This window comes from Centrocercus urophasianus, unplaced genomic scaffold, assembly GCF_019232065.1.
Source record: "Centrocercus urophasianus isolate 14NV4802_14NV808 unplaced genomic scaffold, USGS_Curo_1.0 seq_15, whole genome shotgun sequence".
Lineage (NCBI taxonomy): Eukaryota > Metazoa > Chordata > Aves > Galliformes > Phasianidae > Centrocercus > Centrocercus urophasianus.
Window position 1 is genome coordinate 20,607,000 of NW_024884697.1, and position 13,523 is coordinate 20,620,522.

The window sequence follows — 13,523 nt, forward strand, 5'->3', positions numbered from 1 at the left end:
CATTTAGAGGTTTAATTTTCCTTACCAAGTTAAATTAGGCATTTCTTCTCTTTTCTAGATAAACTCATGCCACAAACTAAGATGAGTGTGCATTTATCATCCTCACAGGGAAGATTACCAGGAAAATCTTTTGTCTTTTATTCATCCACATTCCCATTTAGAGTGATTCTTTTCTACATAATTATTATAGTGCCCTTATTGTGATTTCAGCCTAGATTTGAAAAGTACAATCTTGTGTTAAAACATACTAGGTTTGAAGAAAAATTTGTGCCCATCAAAGAACTAATTACAATACATAGCAGAATGTTGTGAACATATATAAAACATAGAATCATAGAATCAGCAAGCAAATCTTCAGACAGTAGAAAATAGAAAAGAAATTAAAATAGTGCACAGTTATTATTAAAAACTATTCTGAATGTATCTCTTTTCCATACAGATCATATTCTTTATATAGGATGTAGTTCTGGAGAACTGGTGGAAGTGGAAACTTCTTCATGGATGACAGCTTCTGCAGTCTCCACAACCCCAGGAGTTTACGTATCTTCAGGCGACACAGATGTTTCAATGGGCGAGGATTGTCTGAAAATAACAGTGAGAGAGAAATAACAATGTTGTTAACTATGGCTGATGAATGATTGCCCTAAAAAAACTAATATCAAAATCTACCTTTGGGCATAATTTTGCCACTTCTGAATATGTGATGTTACATGCTGTTGATATTAATCAAACTTCTTTTGGATTTCTCCTAACACTACATTCCTCCTTTTTAGAAATGTGCACACTGTGTTATGTCACCAAAGCTGGACATTATTTAACGTAATCAATGGCAACTGATAAATGATCTCTCCTTTCTCTCTGTGTATATTGAAAAAATTTGCAGGTTTAAACCAGCTGTGCAAATGACCTGGCACTTCCATTTCTGCTCAATAGAGCAGAAATAAGGCACTGAGACCAGACCATGCTTGGATCTAAACCAAAACTTCTTACCAGACTTCACATCACTGGAAGATTTTGATTTGACTTAGCTTTCCTGAACACTTCAACAATTTTCAACACACCTGTTATAGTTAAGACAACCAAATTATTTTGATGTGCCTATGACACTAAAAGTAAATAAAAAAACTTCCTCTGCATGCCAGTATAAAACATCAAAATAAAATTAAATGCCAGATTAAAATTTAAATGTTGTGCTCCTTTATAATTGATGTTGAACAAAATTCTATTAAAAAACTGCAAACTACAGTCAAATAAAATTAGATCCTGCATAGAGAGCTTTTCCTTTATTTCTCAACTTTCTAAAGTTAAGGTGGATGAAACCCATTTCTGGTGCCACCTGCTGTAAAATATCTAAACTAGGTTGTAGAGCTTCAAAAGAGAAAGCATACACAGAAGTATTAATTACTGAACGGCAACTCTAAATGTAGATCTTGTAAATCAGGAATTGATGGTACACTGTGATGGTAACTCATTGTCAACATCTCTCATCTTGAACACAATAGCATCTGAAACACGCTCTTATGATAATGCTGGAATGATTAATAGACTTGGCCGATCAAGGGAGGAAAAAAAGATAAAGTATCAGCAATATTCCTCCATAAAAAATATGTTTCATAGCTGTGCAATGATTGGCACTGTAATGCTTCATGTGGAGGATGAGAAGTACCCCAATGGTCTTGCACAATTGAAGAGGCTTCCCACACACCACTGACATTCCACAGGAGACTGGTAAGGTGCACAGCAGGTTCATTCACACTTATATTCCAGTCCAATTAACTGTGACCAGTGGCAACATCGAGACGATCTGTCTCAATCTGAGCAATGGATGACAGACACAACCTGGCTCTTAAGCTAGTACACACTTGTATTGCTACTGCATTTTAGACTAATATGACCTGGTAAAAGCAATTACAGTCTCCTGTAATAAAACATAACATAATTATTTGGAAGTTAGATATTTACCCAATATCTGGCGTATCTCTGTCCATTCCTTCTGTGTTTCTAGAACAAACTTAATTTTTGTGCATAGTGGAACATAATCCATGTAATCTATAAAAATACGAACAACTTTTCCTGCTAAGTGTTTCAACCACGGAACAGAGATGAAGTCACAGAACTGAAAGACAAAACATATCAAAGAATAATTTCAAAATATGCGCAGTGGAATGCCAAAATAACACATTGTAAAGCAATTACAAAAGGTAATTAAAACAAAGTATTAGGAATGAGCTTTAATAGCTATGAATGGATGCTTATGTAAATTACTTTACATTTGCTTCCATGCTTAGTCTTTGTGATCTAGCCTTTGTTTGGACAGGAACTGAAATAACAATAGCCTGATTTGCAGTTTCTTAAATCTTCCTTACTAAATCTCTAATGTACAGGTACCAAACTAAATCATTCTACATAAATAATTTTCCCTATCTCAGAATCAAAAATGAAAAATAGCTGTTTGAGTTTTTTAGGTTGTTTTAAGAGGATTTTGCAAGTATATGCTTAATTCTGCACAATAATATGGAATTTTTAAAGCTGGCTAAAGGAAAGAAGAAAGCAAAAAGAAGGAAGGTATGTATTTACTGGATTATCCCTTATTACAGAAGAAGTCCACCCTGGCAGAATCTCTTCCTCTGGAGTTGACCACACAAAAGAATTTCCGAAGACATCTTGATGCATACAGTCAAAACACAACTCCACATTGTATCCATGATTCAGTAACAGCCTTAGCATCACCTCATCATTCAAGGCATACTGGATGGCACTGGGAAAATGCGTATCATTAACCATCATAAAGTAACAATTGACATTTGCTCCATAAGATAGAAGCAGCCTTACTATTTCGTGGTTACCACCTCTTACTGCCACAAGAAGACAGTTTAAAGGATCCTTGTTCGGATTTGCACCAGCTTTCAGTAATATTTCAGTGCAAAGAATGTCATTGTTAGAAACAGCAAAATAGAGTGCAGTTTTCCTTTCATCATCATAACTATTTGAGATGTGATCATCCAAGACAGTATTGACATCAAAATCACTTTCAATAAGGAGCTCTAGGCACTGTGAATTTTGGCCATCTGCAGCTGAGTGAACAGGGCTTATCCCACTTTTCTGGATTGCAGTTTGGGATGTGACTGGAATGAGATACTTCAGGACCCTAAAAAACAGTGAAGACAATAAGGCATCACTCCTCTGCATGAAGAAAATGACCATCACACCTATATGTTAATTTACCAAATAGACACTTCACACAGGAAAATCCTAACACAGAAGCACCTGTTCAGGAAGTATCAAATGGAACCTTGTCTTTAAGATATTTCAGTGCTTTTCACTTAGCTCTAAAGCAGTATATTTTACATTTTCTTTTGTTTCTGCTAAAGTAACTCCTAGAAGTTGATTCAAGTTGATGCGACGCAGCCATTTCTGAAATACAGGTGGTCTGCACATTTTCATGTTTAACAGTGTTCTTCAGCGTGACCCTCAGGCACACTATATCTTAAAGAGAATGTGAAGTACAAACTCATACTCACAGGTAATGCCCCTCATAAGCTGCCTTATGTATGGGAAGCAGTCCTGCCTTATTGGGCACGTTGCCACTTCCTCCATATTCCAGAAGAAGCGATATGCAGTCTGGATTTCCTCCTCCTGCCGCTTCAAATAGTATTGATGAACCATCATCTGCTAAGGCCTGGACATCACCACCTTGAAGAAGGATAGAGAGTTTAGAATTGCAACCAAATTGATTTGCAGATCAACATAAAAACAAGCCCAGAATACTCTCCCTCATATTTTAAAACGTATTTATATTAAAACGTTATGTAAACAACAAACATTTCTTGTGACAAAATTAGCCTTTAAAGGCAAAAAGAAATCTTGTATAGATATAAGTCCAGATGTATGATGTATGGGTGGGGTCTGCTTAGGCCTTAAGGGTTATAACTGAGGGTTTTCAAAAGCCTGGCCTATTTAAATAAATATTTAATTGCATCAATTAGTACCAATATAATTATGTACACTGTAGAAAGGAATGAAACAGATGAAGAAAATGGGACAGGAGCAAGTAGAAGAAGGCAAAGTAGGACAGTAGCTGTAGGTCCCTCCTTGATTGAAACTGATTGGTATCAACTCCATCATTCCTTTGACATGGATTATGGTAGAGTAGGAATGCTCATATATGCTTCCTTTCTTTCCAAGAAACCAAATCTAATCATTCATCGCTCCTACTTCTCTCCTTTTCCATTACCACTCTAAAACACCCCAGCAACCAGGCACGATGCATGCCAGAGCAGAGGCCCAATTCTTTTTCACGTGGTGGCTACATACCTTTATGAATGAGATGCTCCAGCACATCGCAGTGACCATATTCAGCAGCAACACCTAATGGTGTTACTCCATACCCATCCTTAAGGTTCACATTTCCACCGTTCTTCAGAAGAAGAGAAACAATATCTTTGCGTCCCTGTTTTGCAGCTTCATGCATTGCAGACCAACGTTTTACACATGGCTGGTGGATCCTGCAGTTGTGTTTAATCAGAGTAGAGACCATTTCAAAAGAACCACTTCTTACAGCTTGAAGATATTAAAAAAGGGAAAAAAAATACTATTATATTTTCAAGCACATTGTCTAATTTAAAGATATCCAGTAAGTTTAGAGAATTTTTTTCTTCTGTACTAACATGAGGAAATTCAAAAGACCTCCAGTCCTAGGAATCTGGGGGTCCAATTCAATGGTAAATCAATGATGATCTGAGCTGCATGGGAAATTCAAGCTCGTAGTCACAGGTAATGCCTCTCATACGCTGTTTAGTGTATAAGAAGTAGTCCTTATCAGATTCTTTGCCTAAACCATCTTAATCTGTAAGAAATATCAGTTAGGAATATGGAAGACAAAAGCGGCATCAGATCAATTGCAAGGAAAAGCAACACTAAGAACAATAAAGTATTAGACAATGGTCCTTACTTGTAAAAGTGATGCCAACATTACAATGTCCACTGAAAATCTCAGTTGTGATTTAGTCATCTGGTAGCTCTAATCCTAGCATGTATTCAGTGGCTGTTGTCAGCCAAAACAACACTGACATCTGCCATCCCATATTCTGACCTTCTGACGTGCTAAGTTTGAAATTTCCATATATAACTACACCTGCAAATTATCCACATATAAAACAGTGATCCAGATAGTAGTCTAATCTCACATGTGAACTATCTTTTGGAATAGCAGATCTCTTCTCTGACTGGCAAGGCAGGTGAGAAAGGTCAGGGTTAGCAAATTTAACTTCAGTGAATGTCCTTTTAAACATGTAAGAAGGTTTTTATGAAGCAAAAGTCTTCATAATTACTTACATCTGCTTAGAAGAGAAGCATTACTGAACACAGTGGGAAGTAGAAATTATCACGCTAGATTTTTTTTTCAGCATTTATCTTTACACTGAAGAGCCCTTCAATTCAGAATTTTAGAATTAAAAAGGGAAGCTAGGTGATTTTCAGCTCTCAACATCATCTATTAAGTGTTAAACATCTGGTTCTCTATTTCACTAAGGCTAAAATGTGTGATGCACAGCAATATCTGCGTCCACGTTCTCAGCTTTAAGTGGCACAAAAACACAAAAAGCGTCACATAAACAGTTCACATCTGGCAAGCCTCATTTCCAGGAGTTTGTATAGAGAAATATTTAGGAAAATAAATTACCACTATAAGGGGAATTCTTTTTACATCTGCCCTAATTATTCTTTCCAAGTTTCATTAAAACAAAAACTGAAAATAACTTCGAAGTTATAGACTTAAAATTACTGAAAAGAGCTGAAACAATGGAAAGCAAGAAACCCCAAAGGAAAGCTTCAGAAAAGCCTCAGAGCCTTAAAATGTTAACTTATCCACTTATCAAAAATTCATAGAACTTAAGATTTTAATACTGGCTATTGTAATATATATTGCAGTTCATTATGCAGTATAATGGTACTCTGATGTATACATGAGAATTGCATTAACTTCAGAGATTTATTCTCTTCAGAAGAATGGAGATATTTGGCTTTCAACAGCAACTAGAAGCTGATATCTGCTAAGCTGCCCACGTGCAACGATGCTCATTTAAGTCTACCAATAGCATAAAATCTTACAAAGAATCAGCTTTCTTGAGATTGAGGTGTTATTTAGAAATGCAGTACAAGCTTGCTTTCAGTACAAGAAGGAAGGGAGACGAGATGGGAGATTTTGCAACCGAAAATGCCGTTCTACTCTTGAAGAAACCATCCAAAAAATATAAAAATCTTCAGTAACCTCCAGACCTCCACAGAAAGCACGTTCAAGTTAAAGTAACGCCTTATTCTTGTACCTGACTTAAACTTTAAGATGGACAGCTTGCTAATGGCCTTACAGCATTTGAAGACACAGAGAAGATGCCTCAAACAAAACAGAGGTCGCATTCTCAGGATTATCTTTACATGCAACTCAGGAATGACTTCAGTAAAATTATCGCTGAAGTGAACACTGGGTACATTTCACTTCATCTACCAACAGCCAGCAAAACAGCCCAACAGAGTATTGGAGTGAGTAAGAATTACACACACTGACAAGGATTCACAGAAATGGAGCTAACTTCCCCTTGTCAGGGTTGGCTCTCAAGTCTGACGAAGCAGATGTGTCAGTCTGGTGAAGTGGATGGGCTGCAGCCCAGGGAAAGGGGGCAGTTACCAATCAGGAGTGGAGTCTCGCCTTTGTCATTCGTGGTGTTGGGCCAAACACCTTTTTCCAGCAACGCTCGGACGTTTTCCACAAAGCCAGCTTTGGCTGCCAAAGTTAGCGGTGTTTCTCCATCAGATGTTTTGTATTCCCACATTGTTTTATACGATGCTAGAAGTAAGAAAGTGAGGAAACATAAAACTAATTTAAAGCGCAATGCTGTTAATGCACACATGTAAACCAGCAGTCCTTAGATGCTTTAAGTCTTTAATCTTTATGAAAATTGCTTGTAATTATGTTTATCTTAATCTAACTTGTACCTCCAGACTGAATACTGAATATTCATTTTAGCTATGTTATTTCCGTAGGATTCTGAACAAAGCATTAAATAAGACTTCAAGCTCTTTCCTAGTGTAAATTGATGTAACATCCCAAAAATAAAATTTGCCTGAGATGTAAATGACATCTGTAAGATGCTTCATAGAGGATCTCTTCATGCTTCTTTAGTAATCAGTTCTAGCCTGTTGTTGTCCATGTCTGGCTTTTTGTTCTCTGTTTCTTTGCTACTTCCTCTGTCCCATGAGACATCCTCATTTACTCACCATCTAAAATAATTTCCAATATTTGCTGAATTGGCTGAGCTGCAGCCTCGTGCAGAGGAAACCATCCTCTTTCATCAGCTTCATCCAAAGCATATTTCCATTTCACAAGATCTTGGAGCCCAAATATCTGACCTTAAGAAATCCAACAGATAAGTGAGATGCAGTTGAAAAATTTTATGAGGAGAGCACAGTTTCACAAAGGGACAGAAGGGGTTTTACCTTCCTTTATGGCTGTTACAATTTTCCTATTTTCTTCACTAGGTGGCACAAAACTACCCAAAAGAGAACAGAAAATAGAAAATACAAACACACAGTAAATACATTACATTATTTATTCAATATTTTCCATGAGCTTCTCATCTGAGCCAACTTTCCTTTATATATCATCTATAGTCCCCATTAGCCTTGTGATCTCTTAAGTTACACCTGTAACAAGGACCTTCAGAGTAGCCAAAGTTCTCAAGGGAGGTGCAGGCCCTGCCTGGCTTCCTGAGCAGCCTTGTGTCCCTTCCCCTATCCTCCCCTGGTGTGGCTGTTTCCAGGAGGAGCTGTGAACTGCTCTGACAAAGCTCTGAATTTGGTAAAGAATTCTATGGATTTAAAAGGCGTATTTGCCACACAGTACAGAAACGAGCCCCTCAGACTCAGAAACTTTATGCAGCAAATGAATACATGATGGCATCAGAATTTCAATATTTGTTAATTAATGAGTTTGATTATGTCAATTATGTAGTTTTCCCTGAAAAACAACTGTCAGTTTTTTTAACAGTGTTATTCAAACCTCCATAAACAGAAGTTAAATGCTGCTTTCTGCTAGTACACTGAGTATCTTAAAAAAAACAAGAATAGGTTAAACTTAAAAACTAGATTAGATTACAAAGAAGAAAAAAAAAAAAAAAGGAGCAGCCAAGTGAAAAGGAAGATTCACGCAAACACTGATGACCAAGAGTCAAATTCTCATGAGATCCCACAGGAAATTAAGGCTGACAGTGCTCCCAGACTTACAGTTCTACATCTCGGGTAGTGATGCCCTGGAACAGGTTGCCCAAGGAGGTTTTGGATGCTGGCAACCCTGCACACAGCAGGGGGTTGAAACTACATGATCACTGTGGTCCTTTTCAACCCAGGCCATTCTATGATTCTATGATATCCCTTTCAGTCCCAAGATAGATCAACCTACAATATGTGTTTATAGGATTATTGCCAAAGAACCTCTCCACTTAGAGAAAGTTCATTTTTGTTTCATGTGTACCTTTTCACAAGAATGGCCTAAAAAGCTACGGGAAGTATTACTTTACCAAGTGAGTCCCGTCTCCCTTAACATCTCTGCAACTCCAGAAGATGGGTTGCTCCAGATGGCAAAGCAGGGCAGAAGCCTGCTCTGGATCTCAGCTTTGTCTCCAGCACAGAGCCCCACGTGATGCCAGGGAGATGATTTTCATCATCAATCATCAATCAAAGGACTCAATCAGTCTAATTTAATGTCACATCTGAACTCTTGCTGAACACTTTTGTAGGATCTTTTGGTTTTCTCGTTTGCAGTTTTCTTGTACGCCTAGATACCCGAGTGCACAGGGGAAAACTGAGTGAGTACAGAGAAGTTCACTAGCAAGTTTCTGTTTTGTTTATTCTTTCAGGCAGTATTTCACTGAGCAAAACGCATAACAGCCAAACCAAGAACTGCTTTAAGGACAATATCAAGCACTAAATGTCAGTATCACAAAACACTAAAATTATGGCATAACCTCTGAATTCACAGTACCTGTCACTAAAGCTGGACATTCGTGGTTTGGCTGCATTTGATTCTTGAATGCTAAGCTGTATGGCATACTCAGTGAGCAGATTTTCGACCACATCTTCACTTTCATCCATCATTTTTTATGGCAAATCATATTCATATGCTGTTTTGAAATACACACAAAAATATACTGGTTAGGATTAGTACACTACTTAAGGTTGTTGTTTTTGTTTTTGTTTTAAATAATAAAATTGTTTCCATCAATTTATTTTAATTTCATAGCATCTTATTGAGTTTTGCTTCTATTGTTCACAAACGTTCACAAATGGTTTAATCCTGCAAGTTGATCATACCATCCAACCTCACTTATTCCAAGAGGGATTAAGAGCACAGAACAGCTTGTAGGATACTCAAATGCAGGACAGCAAGAAAATTCTTTTATTTTAAATATATATATATTGCTTTTCTACCTCCACTTTATCTCCACACAATTAGGGGAAGAAATTAGTCATCATCTAAATGTGTAGCTCTTTTCTGGTCATACAACTCTCATGCCCATTTTGCCAGCTATCCCCTGCTTTGTTGTAATCCCTAGAACTGATAATGCCACAGGCAACCCAGAGCTCTGCTTCAACACAGACTTAGCCAGGAAGGTGTTAAGTAAGCAGTGTTTTAAAATTGTTGTGTGTGCCATTTTCAAATTATCACACAAAAATTAATAGTATATTGTAAAATGATAAATTTAGTAAGGTAGCAACTGACTGACATGGCAGAGTAAGTAGAATGTAAATGGCTCACCACAGCACAAGTGCTGGACACATAGCTAGAGGTCTATACATGCCTTGAGAGCCTGATTTGCTATATCACTGCTGGTAATACGCTGTGCTAAAGTGACGAGGTCCGACAGAAGCGTGGATGTTCCACTGGGATCACACAGGAGTGTAGCAGCATAGCCAGCATGAGAGCAGCAGCAGCAGTGTCCCTCTTACGCAGTGCAGCAGAGAAAAGGCTAAAAAGCTCAGCAGCAAAAATTTCTCCCAGCCAGCTATGGGTATTTGGCAGTGGCTAGAACCCGGCACTAGGTCACAAGAAACAAGTACAAATGCTTACTCTACATTTTAGTTGCTTTATGTTGAATATTTTACTTAAATAACATTTGGAGTAATCTGATACCATTCTGACATTGTTTTCTATTTCTACCTGAAAAAAGGGATTACTTGCCATTGTTTTGCATACAAAAAAACCAAAAAGTTTTGCCATCTTAAAGTCATTGTTTTTACCCCCAAACATCTGAACAACCTGCTAATAATGAGTTCCAAGTCTTTCCCTGGAAGAAGCATATCAAGAACTTATCATTTTTAAACACATAGATAAGCACTTATCATTTTCAAACACATAAAGTTAATAACGTGTGTTCATGTTACTCTCATTTCTTATCCTTAAAATAAACCAGACAAACCTAGCTTTTCTCTCTAGAAATAGAAGGCCCTTAGGCATGCAAAGAGGTTATTCACAGCAATAAAATAATAAAAATAATAATAATTAAAAAATAGCATTCTAAGTTTGGTCTCAGTCTATTAAATATTACAGTTTTAAACGATTTCACCGTTAGTCTAATTGGCGAGCACAACGTATAGCCTCACCTTTTCAACCCATTATCTTGCCACTGTTAGTCTGGGGCCTGCATTTTGAACAGCCAGGAATAGAGACCTGCAAGCTAATGTGTCCTGTGATATTTCTAAAATTAAATACACAGTTGCTTGATAAATTAAGGTCTGACCTTGTACAACTGTAACACAAGCAGACTCAACCCACAGGAAAGTATTACACATGACTTCTCTAAAATCTCATCAAATGTAACATGAGGTCTGGATGGTATAGTAAGATTATCTGTGCCCTCATTGGTTCAACAACTCTTAAAGTAATTCCCAACTTGGCTTCAAGGATAACATTAACATCCTGTAACATATTAACATAAATTAAAAGGAATCTGGGAAGCTTTAGCATTTAACTATTTGTAGATTTGTAAATTCTGACAGGTTATATGGCCAAATAGTAATCACTATATCTGAAGCTGATATGATGCAAAGCTTTATAGATTTGATGATAGTCAATTATAGCACCTACTTGTCCAGATTCAGAACTTGAAATTGGTCAAAAAAGCAGGAGACACAGTACAGAACACAAATGCAAGGTCCTGCACTGCACCTTGGTCAGGGCAATCCCAAGCACATACAGGTTGGGCAAAGAATGGCTTGAGAGCAGCCCTGAGGAGAAGGAATTGGGGATGTCAGTTGATAAAAGACCCAACATGAGTCAGCAATGTGTGCTTGCAGCCCAGAAGGCCAATTGTATCCTGGGTTGGATCAAGAGAAATGTGACCAGCAGAAAGATGGAGCAGATTCTGCATCTCTGCTCTGCTCTCATGAGAACCCACCTGGAGTACTGTGTCCAGCTCTGGGGCCCCAGCACAAGAAGGACATTGGGCTGTTCAAGTTGGTCCAGAGGAGGGCCACAAAGATGATCAGAGGGCTGGAGCACCTCTCCTATGGGGACAGGCTGAGAGAGCTGGGGCTTTTCTGCCTGAAGAACAGAAGGCTACAGGGAGACCTTACACCAGCCTTCCAGTACCTGAAGGGGCCTACAGAAAAACTGGGGATGAACTTTTTACACGGGCACGTAGTGACAGCATGCGGGGTAATGGCTTTAAACTGGAAGAGAGTAGATATAGATTAGATATCAGGAAGAAATTCTTTAGTGTGAGGGTAAGACACTGGAACAGGTTCCCTAGAGAGGCTGTGGATGCCCCCTGCCTTGAAGCATTGAAGGCCAGGCTGGATAGGGCTCTGAGCAACCTGGTCTAGAGGGAGGTGTCCCTGCCTATAGCAGGGGTTGGAACTAGATGATCTTCAGTGTCCTTTCCAACCCAAACCATTCTATGATTCTGTCATTCTATAGTGCAAGTAGAAGTGATATAAAAACACAGTAACCCAGGAGTAACACGAAGAACATCTGTACCCAGAAAGTGGAAGAAATTGGATCTTTTTTTTCCCGCCAGCTCATTTTTTTCCCTCGGTCATATCACTGATACCTTAGTCTTGTTTTTGTTTTAATCAGATCTGTTACTATCTTTTCCAAAATTAATACACAAAAAGGAAAACAAGCTGAAACAATAAATGTCCAACGTGTTGTTAATATAAGTATCTGATACAATGAAATTTTACACTTCTGATAGAACAAAATATCAGAACTCCATTACTCTTCTGTGCTATGTAATTCATCCATGTGTATAGAACTGTGAAACTGTAAACTTGACCAATGTGTGACATGCACCTAATCTTTGGACGCAAGATCAGGAAAGTCATTCAATGATGATATACTATTAAATGCAATTTCTGTTACTGTGATACAGACAAGTGTGGTGAGCCTTCAAAATACAGTGCAATAGAAACAGGTATGAACAGTGCCAGTGCCCTGCTCAACTGCTGGCTAACAGCTGATAAGAACAGGAATATATCCTTATATATGAAAAATATTTTAAATATATTGATTTATAATATCTATAAAGAACATAAAGATTTTACATGTTCACCTCATTTCCTTCATGTAACTAGGGTGCTATCACAACTAACACATATCAATATGACACACATGGCATTGTTTTGCTTTTCAGTTTGTTATTAATACTATTTTGTCCAAAATCCACTGATAACATAAAATGCCCTTTTATTGCCAATTTATCTTCTTCTATCACAAGTCCCTTAATGTGGTGGGTTTTTTACTTTTGTTCTCGCACACGTTAACTCAGCAATTGCCTGTTTACCATATTCTACTCCAGTGAATCTCACTTTTGATTCTGCAGCTCCTAGCCAACCAATTCCATGAAGCAAATTCGTAAGAGGCATATGCACACTGTATTATGAAACAAATTCCAGAATATTTACCCAACTTTATGAGTATTCGCAAGGTAGAAATCTTCTGACCTTAGTAAGACCAGATTACCCAATGCACACATACCAATTTGGTATTTTTTTTAAACATGTCTGCTGTAGAAAAACAGTATTGATATGCTGGAAACTTCTCCAAGGGCTCAATACTGAAGCAATTCATGAAAGAATAACAGAAGTTGACAGATATTTAAAAGACAGTCACTATACTAAAATCTCATGTTTGGTAGACAAAATCATTTTTATTTCAAAGAGAAGAATGACATAAACTGGGCTTGTTAAGCTTGGAGAAGAGAAGGCTCCAGGGAGACCTCATTGCGACCTTCCAATACTTGAAGGGAGTATATAAATAGGAGGGAAACAATTGTTTACGAGAGTGGACAGCGACATAACAAGGGGGAATGGTTTTGAATTGAGACAGGGGAGGTTTAAGTTAGATATTAGGAGGAAGTTTTACACACAGAGGGTGGTGACACACTGGAACAGGTTGCCCAAGGAGGTTGTGGATGCCTCATCCCTGCAGGCATTCAAAGCCAGCCTGGATGTGGCTCTGGGCAGCCTGGTCC

The 13,523-nt window shown here is 37.9% G+C and overlaps 1 protein-coding gene across 1 annotated transcript; it reads right to left on the bottom strand.

The window, feature by feature from the left end:
* Nucleotides 1-409: 409 nt before the first annotated feature.
* Nucleotides 410-9,147, bottom strand: ASB15 (ankyrin repeat and SOCS box containing 15). Its single transcript, XM_042816125.1, has 9 exons — nucleotides 9,035-9,147; nucleotides 7,492-7,544; nucleotides 7,273-7,404; nucleotides 6,683-6,841; nucleotides 4,315-4,560; nucleotides 3,522-3,693; nucleotides 2,578-3,148; nucleotides 1,963-2,116; nucleotides 410-582 (listed from the first exon to the last, which is right to left on the bottom strand). The coding sequence occupies exons 1-9, from the start codon at nucleotides 9,145-9,147 to the stop codon at nucleotides 410-412; spliced, it is 1,773 nt and encodes a 590-aa protein (XP_042672059.1).
* Nucleotides 9,148-13,523: the final 4,376 nt, after the last annotated feature.